General features: G+C 62.9%; 2 protein-coding genes across 5 annotated transcripts; one reads left to right on the plus strand and one right to left on the minus strand.

Moving 5' to 3' along the window:
• Nucleotides 1–256: 256 nt before the first annotated feature.
• STOML1 (stomatin like 1) lies at nucleotides 257–4,547 on the minus strand. Of its 2 annotated transcripts, none has more exons than XM_032195260.1 (7): nucleotides 4,121–4,547; nucleotides 3,833–3,939; nucleotides 3,581–3,730; nucleotides 2,981–3,184; nucleotides 2,274–2,493; nucleotides 1,470–1,670; nucleotides 257–937 (listed from the first exon to the last, which is right to left on the minus strand). In XM_032195260.1, exons 1-7 carry the CDS (start codon nucleotides 4,266–4,268, stop codon nucleotides 735–737), a joined length of 1,233 nt encoding a protein of 410 aa, XP_032051151.1. In that variant the 5' UTR covers nucleotides 4,269–4,547; the 3' UTR covers nucleotides 257–734. The 2 variants fall into 2 exon arrangements, with proteins under 2 accessions (XP_032051151.1, XP_032051150.1); XM_032195259.1 differs by having other exon boundaries at nucleotides 1,470–1,673.
• Nucleotides 4,548–4,745: 198 nt separating this feature from the next.
• On the plus strand, nucleotides 4,746–9,461 carry LOC116493700 (protein PML-like). 3 transcript variants are annotated; one of them, XM_032195258.1, is made up of 7 exons: nucleotides 4,746–4,953; nucleotides 5,754–6,300; nucleotides 6,692–7,272; nucleotides 7,443–7,495; nucleotides 7,847–7,927; nucleotides 8,017–8,236; nucleotides 8,526–9,461. In XM_032195258.1, the coding sequence occupies exons 2-7, from the start codon at nucleotides 5,789–5,791 to the stop codon at nucleotides 8,606–8,608; spliced, it is 1,530 nt and encodes a 509-aa protein (XP_032051149.1). In that variant the 5' UTR covers nucleotides 4,746–4,953; nucleotides 5,754–5,788; the 3' UTR covers nucleotides 8,609–9,461. The 3 variants fall into 3 exon arrangements, with proteins under 3 accessions (XP_032051149.1, XP_032051147.1, XP_032051148.1); XM_032195256.1 differs by lacking the exon at nucleotides 4,746–4,953 and adding an exon at nucleotides 5,236–5,336; XM_032195257.1 differs by lacking the exon at nucleotides 4,746–4,953 and adding an exon at nucleotides 5,236–5,336 and having other exon boundaries at nucleotides 7,847–7,918.
• The last annotated feature ends 3,132 nt before the right edge of the window (nucleotides 9,462–12,593 follow it).

Genomic DNA, 12,593 nt, shown 5'->3' on the forward strand with positions numbered 1-12,593 from the left:
GTCCTTCAAAATGCTCTGGGGCTGGCTGAGGCTGCCCGGAGTCCGAAATGTTGGGTGCTGGAGGGGAGCTGAGCATCCCCGGAGAGACTCTTGGTAGGGCTTGGGGTGTTTGCGTGGTGAGATGGAGCCCGCGGCACCCCCACGCAGCACCCTCCACGGGCATCAGCTCCCCTGGGGAAACTGAGGTACCGCGGGGTGCAGCAGGGTGGGCTGAGGAGCACAGCTGGCCCAAATCCTGCCCGCAGAATACATCAGCTGCCCCCAGACCAGCTTTATTGTCCGCCCGGAGGTGATAGAAAGGAAGCTTACAAAATAAATAGATATCTGTGTACGCCTATATACAGTGCACACACCCCCCTGCGGACAGACCTCACGGCACGCATGCAAAGAAGCACGTCGAAGCACAATTAGCGCGGTCACTTAACACAGGGCCTGGCTGCCTCCAGGCTGGCCATTCCCCAAAACGCCCCCAAACTCAGCCCCAAACCTGGCCGCAGCGTCCCCGAGCTGGGGCACCGACTGGTTCCTGCCCAGTAGCGTGGGGTGAGAACAAGGATAAGGGCTGGCAGCGGAGCTCACTGAGCAGGTGAAGGTTTTGCTGCCTCAGTTTCCTCACTCGGGTCTTCTCCTGCCTCCTGCCAGCTCCCCGGGGAGGGCAGCAGGGCCTCCAGGGCGCTCCCCCAAAACTTTGGGGTCCTGCTTTCCGCCCCGACCACGACACACGCTGCCACACTCTATCTGCGTTGCTTCATCGCCTTGAAGAGCTCCTCCAGCTTCAGGGCGAGGTGCAGGTCGCCCCTCACCTTCAGCCGCCCGTTCATGTAGGCGCTCAGGGGGCGCAGCTCGCCCAGGACCAGGTCCTGCAGGTCCTTCTCCGACAGCTCCAGGACGACATCGGGGCTGCCCTGGGGGACGCCGCGGCCAGCTCGCCCGCTGCCTGCAGGGGAGGAGAAGTGGAGAGGTTTGGGATCCAGCCTTGCCTGCTGGCATTTTCCCCATCATTTCACAGGGACTGAGTCTGGGCCACGTGGCAGACAAGGGGCTGGCAGGGGGGATTTGGAGGCAGCAGTCATTGCTGAAGACAAATTTCTCCTGCACTGCTCCACTGATGTCCCGTTCCAGCGGTCGGCCTCCCAGCCCTGTCCTGCTTTGGCCGTGGCCACCAGAAAAACCACTGGTGATGCCTGTGGGGGATGGATAAGGGGATGCCAGCGTGGCTGTGGTGCTCCCCACACGTGTTCCCCTCGGGGCTGGAGGCAGACAAGAGCCACCAGCCCCTGATCCATCCCACTCGGCCAGCCACGAGGAGACCTGGCTGCCAGTTTTCCACCGGTGCTCTCTTTCTGAAGGAAAACCCGCGTGTTTAACCCAAACCAGAGGCCACTTCGCACTTCCAAGGAGCACGAACCCCCTCGGGGAGGCTCCAGAAACCCTCCCAAATGTGCTGCACGACCCCGAGGAGCGGTGACCTGAGGAGAGGTCGATGAAGTAGGAGCTGCGGGCGCCGCCGGGCAGGGCGATGTCCACCTGGAAGGACGCTCCCACCTGGCCCACCAGGGCCTCGCAGAGGACGGGCTCCACCGCCGCCAGCAGCTCGTCTGCGCTCGGCGTCCTCCGGGCGAGGTGGGGAGCGCCGGCAGGCTCCACCTCGCTCACCGTCTCCACGCTGTCTGCTGGGGGCAGAGGGGCACAGGAGGGGACAGCTCTGGGTGGCGAGCTTTGCTGGTCCCCGGGGAGCAGAGAAACCCATTTATCCGGAGGATTTCCAGCTCAGTGGGAGGAGGAGAACAGCCTTTTGCCCATTCCATTTCCCACCGAGTGGGTGGGAAATGTTCCCAAAAGGCTTTTCCCGGGCACAGATCGGGGTGGGATTTCCGAGAAATGGGTCAGCGTGCTGCCTCCTCCTCCCACCCCCGTTGGTTCCAGTTTCCCTACTCGTGCTGCTTCTCCCAGAGCCGAAACACCCAAAGAAATGGAACAGGCAGTCCATCAGCAACTGTGGGCTACAGCTTTTCAGTATTAGGAATAAGAAGGGGTCTGAAGAGACATGCCTGTCCTCATACCTCCTGCCTGTCTTCGCCCTATGACTCAAAGCACACGGAGACAAAATCTCCCCATCGCTCCCCCAGCTTGCCCTCTGTTCCCTCCAGGCTCCCCGCACCCCATCCCAGCTCCCGCAGACCCTCTCCTCCTCTCCCCAGCCCCTTCTCATCACAACGGGGCACGCAGCGGGGACACCCCAAGGAAAAAAGAGGAGCTCCCGTCCTCCTCACCTGCCTCCGGGGCACTGGGCACGCTGCTGGCCAGCGCCAGGGTGGTGCCGAGGAGGTGGGCAGCCAGCTGCTGCGCGGTGCCGTCCAGCCCGGGCACTGGGGGCACGGCGGCCGGAGGTCCCACGGGGGTGTCGCGGGGGGGCTGCAGCACAGCCTCCATGGTCAGCTCCACGCGGTCCACCTCCAGGCCCCAGGACTTGGTCATGTCGTTGATGTCCAGCTGCAGAGCCAGGAAGAAGGGTAGGGAGCGGGGAGACCAGCTACGGCAGCATCCCGCGGCTCCTTTGTGCTCCTGCTACCCCTGGTTTTGGGCTCGGGGTGGTGGACCAGGCTTGCCAGGCCACCTCCTGCAGTCTGGCCGCTCTCACACACAGCCCTGTTCCTCCAGGGGCTCTCCTGGCCCCAAGGAGCTGGGACGAGGACGGCTCTGGTGGGTTCTCTTTCCATGGCTCCCTCCCAGGCTGCTCCCCTGGTCACCACGGGCTGGCACAGGGCTCCACCAGACCACCGCAGAGACCCCAAAGTTGCCACCGTATCACTCCAACCCCCTTTTAGATCCTATTCTGTAGATGTTTAACCCAAAAGCTCTCGCCCTGGCCCATGGAGGGCAGCAGACACTGCCCTTCCACCCTGCTTCCTTCCCCAAAATCCTTTCCCATTGGCACCCCACGCGTTCCGACCCCATAAAACCCACGGGCTGCCCTCACCAGCAGCTGCTCCCCGATGCGCAGCCTCTCGGCGTGGATCTCCCGCAGGCTCTTCTTGCCCAGCGCCTTGGTCATGGCGTTCTGCGCCGTCATGCGCGTGGCCGCCACGAGGTCCTTCACCACCAGCACGGACAGCACCGGGTCCCACACGCGGAACTGGACGTCGGCACCCATGGAGATCACCGCCCCATCCCTGGAGGTCAGCTGGGAGAAGGGACTCAGGATCTCTCCCCTTCCTCACCCCACAGCCCAGCCTGAGAGCCTGAGAGCCAGGAACCGGCTCTAGATCCCTTTAATAGGAGGGTGATAAGGAACAAACCCAACCCAAACGGTGATATTTGGGCTGATCTGAATATCAAAGCCAGCTTCCAGCTGTTATCAGGAGATGTCAGGATAGGGGTTGATGTCTTGGAGATGTTCAACGTGCGTTGAACAAGGCGTGCAAGGTCAAGGGGAGCTTTCCAGCCCCAGGCAGGGGGATCCTGGGTGGGGATCCCCACAATTCCCCCCACGAGGGTGGAGAAAACGAACACTGCGGGCAGCACGACGTCAAAACCCATCCTCTCCGGGGGGCTCGGGGGTGTCTGGAGGGCAGCTCACCTTGCAGGGGGGCACGTTGAAGGCCCTGGTCCTCAGGTCCACGCGCTGCCAGTGGTCGATGAAGGGCAGCAGCAGGACCACGCCGGGTCCCTGCGGCGCCCGGATGCGGCCCAGGCGGAAAATGATCATTCGCTCGTAGGCGGGCACGATCTGGGAAGGGAAAACGTGGGCCAGGGCAAAAGGACAACCCCGGGCCATGCTGGGAACCAGTTGTGCACCCCGCAGGGGATGGGTCGCAGCCACGCTCCTTACCTTCAAGGAGAACCAGCCCGAGATGGGGAAGGTGACGACCATCAGCAGGAAGACCAGGGAGGTGATGATGCCGTGGCAGATCCAGGACAGCCAGCCCTGGGAGGACTCTGAGGGGGGGGCAGCAGGGGATGTGCACCCGCTCCCACACCCCCTTCCCCACCAGCACGCCCCAGCCGTGCCTCTCCCCACACCTTAGGGGAGGCAGCAGCGTGAGGGCAGCCAGCCAGAGCGACACCCTACAGAAAAACCCCAATATACGGGAAGGCAGCACCTCCCCTCTAAGCTCACCTGCACCATTCCCAGCCGGTGCCAGGGGGTCCTGCTTGGCCCCAAAGGAGAAGAAGCCCTTCTGGGCACCGTAGAGCCCGATGCTGGACTGCTGGAAGCGGTCAAAGTCCCCCAGGGGCAGAGCCTGGTACCCCGAGCGGCTGAACATCGCGCGGCGGGGCGGAGAGGCAGCGAGAAAAACAAACCAGAAACCCCAAACACCAGCCCTGCTGCCGCGCCGGAGGGCGCCTGCTCAAATAAAGCAATTTTCAGCGTGTTTTCCTAGCCGGGGCCCCAGCTGGGCTGGGGGCCGGGGACTTGCCATCCTCCCGGCGACCCCCAGGCCGCGGCGAGGATGAGGATGCTGGCGGCGAGGAAGGAGGGAGCTGCCGGCGCTTCCTGGTCCGCACGTCATGTGGCTGCTGACGGCACCGCACCGAAAGGCTCCGGGCTGGGTGAGCTTTTCCGGGGGGCCCTGCTCGGGATCTGCTCCAGCAGCCGCGGGGAGGAGCGGGTCCTCCACCGAACTCACGCCTCGGGGGGCTGCAGAGGGTCCCCCGGCCCCGCAGGGAGCCCTGACCCTATAAAAACGGAGCAGAGGGATTTTTCCCAGCAGCTCCTGCTCCGGCGCGGCCTTCCCATGCCGCCCAAACGCCGCTCCTCCAGCTCGGCAGCCGGCAAAGGGAGGTGGGGACCCCGCGGAGAGCGGCGCTGAGAGCAACGGGGGCGCTTTTAAGCCCCCCTGGCTGAATTGGGGCCGGGGGTGCAGCCCTAAAGGCAGCGGCAGCCAGACAGGCGCAGGGATCCTACAAAGCAGCTGAGCCCTCCGATCCCATAGTGCCGGCATCCCCCAGGTACCAACATCCCCCATAACAGCACCCCCCGGGCACCAGCGTCCCCCAAACCTGCACCCCCTGTAACAACACCCCCCCTACACCCGGCATTTCCCCCAAAACCAGCACCCCAAAGTGTGGTGTGGGGCCGGGGGGTTGGCAGGGGCGGGTGGCCACGGGTGAGTGGGATAGGGGGGACCCCAGGCGTGACCCCACTGCCTCCCCCAGCAGCCTGCCCCTTGGCACTGTGCCCCCCTCCCGCCATCCTTCCTTCCTCCCCCAGCTCCTCCTCCTCCTCCCCCGGCTGCCCAGAGAAACAAAAGTTTGAGCCCTCAGCCGGCCCCCCCCCGCCACACGCATGCCCGGCAGCACCGAAACCCCCCGGCCCTCCGGGACCCCCGACGGTAAGTGGGTGTCTGGGGGGGTCCTCGCTGCTTTGCAGGGGGCCAAAGGGCTGGGGGGGCACAGTGGGGACCCCCCATGCAAAGGGAGCTGCAGGCACTGGGGGGAAAGGGGGAGGCACAACCGGGGTGCTAGACGGCTCCGTGGGGTGGGTAAAGGGGTAAAGGGAGGGGAATATGGGGGGGAGCACCCTGCTTTATTATGGGGCTCGCTGGCGGGCTGGGGAGGGCTGTGGGGGACTTTTTGGGACAGGGCTGGTTGGCACAAAGAGGTTCAACCTGCCCCCCCACCGCCAATTCCCCTCCGATTTCCAAAAACTGGAGAAGCAAAAGTGAAAGAAAAATGGCTCTGAGCACATGATCGGATCTTCCCATCTCCAAATTCCTGCCTGACCCCCCCTGCTCCTCTCCCCCCCGCAGCCGGCCCCGCTGCCTCCACGGAGCCTTCTGCCCCCATGGAGCCGGCACCCCCCCGGCCACAAGAGGAAGAGGAGGATTTCGAGTTTGTCCTCTGCGAGGGCTGCCGGCAGGAATCGCCCAGCCTGAAGCTCCTCACCTGCCTGCACAGCCTGTGCCTGGGCTGCCTGAGCGAGAACAAGCCGGTGGGGCAGTGCCCCGTGTGCCAGGAGGCCATCCCGCAGGCCAACGGCATCCCCGAGGTGGACAACGTGCTGTTCGCCAGCCTGCAGGCCAGGCTGCGCGTCTACCGCAGGATCGTCGGCGGGGTGCTGAGCTGCAGCCGCTGCCGCAGGGAGCCGGCGGCCGTCTGGTGCTCCGAGTGCGAGGAGTTCCTGTGCCCCGGCTGCTTTGAGGACCACCAGTGGTTCTTCAAGAAGAGGAGCCACGAGGCCAGGAAGGTGGAGGAGCTGCGGGCCGAGTCGGCGCATCGCTTCCTGGAGGGCACCAAGAAGTCCTGCACCCTCTTCTGCTCCAGTCACGGCCACACCGAGCAGGGCCACATCACCAGGTCAGCGTGGGGACGCATCCCTGGGGCTGTCCCCAAGTTGGGGAGCTTGGGGCTGCACCAGGCTGCAGGGCTGGGACCACACTTGGGGTTTGGGGGGGACCCGAAAGCTCACCCAGTCCCTGGAGAGATTGGGAGGGACCCCAAGGCTCACCCCGGTGTGCCACCTCCTGGAGCAGGCTGCCCAAAGCCCCCTCCGACTTTCCAGGGATGGGGCACCCCCATCTTCTGCGGGCAACCTTTGGAGAGCCTTTGGGTCCGTTGTAACACCCCAGAGCCGCAGCAGGGTGCGGTGTGGGGTGCCCAAAGCATCCCCCACCTCGTGCCTCAGTTTCCCCTCTGGCTAAAACCCTGCTGAGCACCCCCGGCTGAAGCTCGCTCCCTCCCCTGGCAGCATCTACTGCAAGAAGTGCGAGAAGCCGCTGTGCTGCTCGTGTGCCCTGCTGGACGCCCAGCACTCGCCTTTCTACTGCGACATCCGCGCCGAGATCCAGCGGCGGCAGGAGGAGCTGGCGGCCGCCGGGCGGGAGCTGGCGCGCCGGCGGGGCGGCTTCGAGGCGTCGCGCGCGGCGCTGCAGGAGGAGGCCGCCCGGCTGGAGGCGGCGAGCGGCGAGACGCGGGAGCTGATCCGGCAGCGCGTGGAGCAGCTGGTGCGGCTGGTGCGGCGCGAGGAGGACGAGCTGCTGGGGCTGGTGGAGCGGCGGCGGGAGCAGGGCCGGCGGGAGCTGGCGGGGGAGCTGCGGCGCGTGGAGGGCGTGCTGCGGCGGATGGAGGCGGGCGAGCGGCTGGTGGAGAAGATGAGGCTGTACGCCACGGAGCAGGAGGTGATGGACATGCAGCCCTTCGTCAGGGAGGCGCTGCGGGAGCTGCAGCGGCTGCGGCCGGCGGCGGCCGGGGGCCGAGCGCAGCACGGGGACTTCGCCGAGTGCCGCGCCAGGCTGCAGGCGCTGGCCGAGCGCGTCGAGGGGCACGCAGGTGAGGATTTAGTGCCAGGGATGGAAGCAGACGGTCGTCGCCCGCCTCTCTGCCCAAAGGCACTCTTGCAGGGCGCTCGGCCATCCCACAGGGAAGGTTGGGGGGCAGAGCTGTGGCCTCTGGGCTGGTGCTGCAGGGGCCGTGCCGCAGCGCTGCTCGCTCTGTTGCAGGTACCTCTTCCCAGGCTGTCCCCGTGGTGGAGGTGGCCCTGGAGAACGACCAGGTGAGACAGCCATGGCTCATCCCAGAGCCACCTGGGGAGGGCTTCTGCGTCAGCCAGAGCTTGCCGCCTCCACCTTTGCAAGCCTTCCCCATCCTATATCCCCCATTTCTTAGCCAACAAGAAAAAAAAACACAGGGATTTCCCCCATGAAGCTGCTTTGTCGCTGTCACAGTCACTCCCCTGTCCCCAGCCAGCAGTGCCTGTCCCTAACCCTGCAAACAAGCAGCTCCAGCACAAGCCTTGGCCACGCTGTGCCTCAGTTTCCCCCCCCCACTCAGGCCCACCCCAGTCCCACAGAGAGCTGTGTGCCCCCCAGACCCCCCTAACCACCGCTCCTCGCTCTCTTTGCAGCAAGAGGAGCCTGCCCAGCGTGGGAGCCCAGGCATCGTGCCCACCTTCACCATCAGCCTCGGGGACATGCAGGTGAGCACGGTGAGGAGCACCCCGGGGGAATGGGACCCTCTGGGGACCCGGTGGGGCCACCCCGGCACCCTACATCCCCCCTGCTCTGTCCCCTGCAGCTCCCCGCTGCCACCGCACGGTGCAAGCGCTGGCGGCCCCAGGTGGAAAGGGGCAGCCAGGTGTCACCCAAGATGCTGAAGCTGGAGCACAATGCCACGGCGGACCCCAGTGAGCCCAGTTCAACCCAGCGGGACAGCAGAGGGGAGCCCAGCACCTCCGCAACCAGCCACAACTGCAGCAGCGTCCCCAAGGCTGGCAGGAGCTGCACTGATGATGCAGGTGGGAAGCAGGGATGGAGTCCCCCACCCCAAATTTATGGGGGTTTCCCTCTTTTTTCTCAGCCTCTGGGCACCCCGGTGTACTCAGGGCCTTGGCCAAACCCCACTGGGGCAGAGAAGGGGAAGCAGGACCCCATGGGGTGGGGATGGGCGCAGCTCCGTGTCCTGCCTTCAACATCCAAAAACCAAGCCCGGGGCATGGCACGGGCAAGTAATTAGACTAATTAGGAGCTCTGGCTGCCTGGATTCACCCCCCCCAAAGCTTCAGCCCCATCCCGTTCCTCCTGCAGAAGACAACAGCATCATCATCAGCTCGGAGGACAGCGAGGAGGACACGGTGGTGAGCGTGACACCGGACCTGCCTCCCTGCTGAGCCACCACCGTCCCCGCGTCCTCCTGCCCACGCTAAGGACCAGACCGCCTCTCCTCGTCCCCTCTGAAGCAGCCAGGGTCACCTCCCCGCTCTGGGAGGCAGCAAAGCCCGCTTGGATTCGCTCGGAGGTGGGGTCCCACGTGGCAGCATCCCCAGATTGACCCTATGGGGCATCCCGACGGCCTCTTCCTTCCCGTGGCAAACCAGCTCTGGGCAGAGGGACAGCTGTCTGGCTCGGACTCTTCCCCAGGAAAGAATTAAAGGATTAAAGGATTTGGGAGCCTGAAACCATCCTTGATATCACCCCCAGCAGTTCTTCACCAGGGGTCACGGAGTCCCCAAGAGGGGCAGATATGGGGATGGAGGGTGGGGATGGAGGATGGGGATGGAGGGTAGCAACTCATTTATTTGTTTTCCCCTAAGCTTCAGATAACACAACCCTCACCCCGCTGCAGGGAGAGCTGCCCAGACCCCCACTCCCGTAGTGCTGCTTTCCCTATGAGATTTGTGCCGTAGCCCCTTCGCCACCCCGTGCCGAGGGGATTAGCGCAGGCTTCCCTGGGAAGGTCATCCGCAGCACAAAACCCATTTTTATACAAAAATCATGTTTTTAAGTTGAATGTAGCACCCCCTCCCCCATGCAGGGGTTGTTAGATGGGCCATGGGATCCCTGCCAGGATCTCCCCACCACCAGCATTGGCAGGGGGGCCCTTTGGAAATCGATTTGGGGCCAGGGGTAGGTTTGCAGAGCTGGCTGAATGAGGGGTTCCCAGCCTTTTTTATTTTTTCTTTTGTATGAGTTAATCGTGCAGAAACTCTTATTATTCTTCAATAAAGCTGTTTCCAGACCAAATCCCAGCCTGCTGCTGACTTCCTGATTCATTTCCCTTTGCTTTTTTCCTTGCTTTTCTAATTCACCTTTAACAGGGGAAAAAAAGTGGGGCAAAAAATCCCTCCCTGGACCCCATCCCCACACCCTGCTGCTCGGAGACCCATCTCCCCCCGCTGGGAGCACTTGGATTTGCTCCCATGCTCGTATATGTTCACCTGGCCATGTCTCCAGTGCTCCAGGTGGGGATATTTTGGAAATTACCCCAGTGAGAGGGCAGAGAGGCAGCGTGCAGGGAGCCACGTGCGTGGCGCAGGACTGTCCCTGGGGGAAAGGGAGCAAAATCAAGGTTGGAGCCTCCTGAGTGCGTCGCCCTTCCCATGGGGAACCTGGCACCGGGGATGTCCGCCTCATGCAGGGATGGGATTTGAGCCTGGAGCCACCAAGCCTCCTCCCGGGCCCATTCAGTCCCCTTTTCCCCCAGAGGCCAAGCAGACCTTTAGGTCCTTTGGCACTATGAAGTGTCTCAGCCACACTGACACCCCAAATTTAGGCACCAGCTGCACCCACACGAGGCTCGCAGGAAGGGACGAGCCCCCAGCTGTGTCCCTCTGGCCATCGCCTGGCTCCCCCCCATGCTCAGGACCAGCAGCAGTTGGGGCTCTGCTCTTTCTCACCTGCTCCTGGGTTTTGGGCTCTCAGTGTGGGTCCCCCCACCCCGTCCCAGGAAGGGGAAATAGGTGAAGGAGCTGGAGGAGGCCTGAGGACAGCGGGGGGGAGCTGAGCTGCCCTGGGTGCAGGCACCTGGGGGCGATGAGGACCTCCTGCAGCCCCCGCACCGAGCTGCTCCAGCACCTTGGTGCCACCATCTCCAACATCTCGTGCGCTCAGCTGCTCCTGCAAGCCCCGACCCCTCTCTGCCCTCACCATAAAAGCGCTCAGGGCTCTGGGGCAGCCCCAGGGGGGACGAGCCAGCCCATCAGAGCAACTAAAATCCTCGTGAAATAAAGGATGCCGGACAGCGAGCTGTCTCTGCCCTTCCTTTTCCCTCTCCCCTGGGGGAACTGGGGACACGCAGGGCTCTCCAGCGGTGTCACCCAGCCCGTGCGCGACACGCAGTGCGCCACAGCCACCGCCAGGTGTCCCCTTTGGATAGCCACACGCGCACCCCGATCACTGCTTTTTGCACAAGCGTGTGCAGGCACCCACGCGTGCACCATCTCACCACCCCTCGGCACCCCTCCCGGAGCCCCCTCAGACTCCTGCTGAGGAGCTGGCACCTCCCGTGCCCCGGGGATTCTCCGCGGTCTAATCCGGGGTTGTGCGCGGGGAGCAGGCGCTTGGCTACAAGGGGCGCTGGCCCCATCTGTTTGCTGTCACTTGGCCTCATCAAAGTCCTGTAAAACAATAGCGAAGTCAGCGGGCTGCGGGGGCCAGATTAGCCGTCTCGTTGCCCTGAGCTGCCATAAACCCCATCCAGGCGGCGAGGAAAGGGCTCCGGCGGCGTTGGTCGCGGCAAGCCCGGCCCTGGAGGAAGGGGCTGCAGCTGGGGTACCCCAGTAGGGAGGGGGCTCCCTCCTCCAGCAGGGCTTTCTGTGCACGGCCAGAAAATTTCTGTGCAGGCTGGGGGAGTCACTAACAGCAGCAGCAGCCTCCCCACGGCAGCCCCGGGGGCCGCAGAGACCCCAACAGGGTGTGGGGATAAGCTCCTCACGATACGTTCCCAAATTTCTGAGCCATTCCCCAACTTAGCCTTTTTTTTTTTGCAGAGGTGCTTTCTTTACAAGCTGGCACCCAGAAGAGACGGACTTCAGGCACTGGCAGACCCAGGGTGAAGAGACGACAGCAAAAACCCTTCCTGCAGGGGTAGAAACATCCCGACGTGGAGATCCCAAACCCCTCCTGGGCCTCCCACCCAGATCCCCCTTCAAGGCCAAAGTAGTAAGAAGAAAGATTTTTTATTTTTTTTTCCTGAAGAGCAATAAATAACTCCCCAGAATTAAGCGAACCTCCTGAAATGATATATAATACGCTGCTTGCCTGATTGGCTGTTATTAATAATGCATTGCTCAATCTAAACCATTCATAAAATGACTCCCTGCTAGCCCTTAGCAAAGTGCTTTGGGACTGGCAGGGAAAAAAAAAAAAAAAAAAAAAAAAGCAAGAAGGAGCAGCATAAATCCTTTCTGTTTATGAAAATGGATTTCTTCCCCCAACACTCATGCAAAACTAATTAGAGCCAAAGGGCCAGTTGCTCTGCATTTGATTACAGCCTGCAGGATCACTCAGGTTGGATGGCCTGGGTGGGGGGAGATGCGAGGCAGGGGAGGAAGTGCCCCAGTGAGCCTGAGCAAGGTTAGCTGGGTTATATTCCTAACAAAAATAGCTATTTGCCAACATCCAAGCAGGTTTGGATCCCAGGGTCGAGAGCAAGGATTGGGCAGTGAGGAATATTTGGAGGAAAGCTGAGGAAGGAACCCCACAACCTGGAGCATCCTGTCCCCAGGATGCTCCTGGCGCCGCGACCTGATGCACTCACCTGGTCTTGGAGGAGATGGGATGAAGCTGGAGAACCCAGGAGGCCCTACCTGGAGGCTTGCTTCTCTCCTCCTTAAAGATCCAAGCCCCCTACCCAGCGTGGTGACGAGGGCTGCTCCCCCAGGTGCTTCCAGGCTGCAGGTGGACATCCAGGGGTGGAAACCAGCAAGTCCCCACTGACCTCAGAGGGTCCTCCAGCCAGGGGAAGCACCAGCAGAGGGTCTGGCCCTCAGCTGAGCTTCTGCACATTTAGGGGCTGCAAAAAATTAGGATGCCTGGGGCTGAGGTGTGGTGTGGGCAGGCTGATGGCTCTGCAGCCTGCTCAGTCACCCATCCATCCATGCACCCATCCACGCGCCCATCCATGCACCCATCCATCCACGCACTTCTCCATCCATCCATGCACCCATCCATGCGCCCATCCCCGTCTCCATCCCCTGCTGTCCTCTCTTGGACCTTTCCCTCTCCCCAAGAGGCTGCCACAAAGCACTGCTATTACTCCCGTGGCTCTGCCCATGGGAAGCTGAGGCACAATTGGCCTCACAACCCCCCCACGCTGTGCCTGGTGAGGGTGGAACCCACGCCACGTGCTCGAGGCTGTGATGCCCTCCGCAGGGT

Source organism: Aythya fuligula, chromosome 11 (assembly GCF_009819795.1).
Source record: "Aythya fuligula isolate bAytFul2 chromosome 11, bAytFul2.pri, whole genome shotgun sequence".
Classification (NCBI taxonomy): Eukaryota; Metazoa; Chordata; class Aves; order Anseriformes; family Anatidae; genus Aythya; species Aythya fuligula.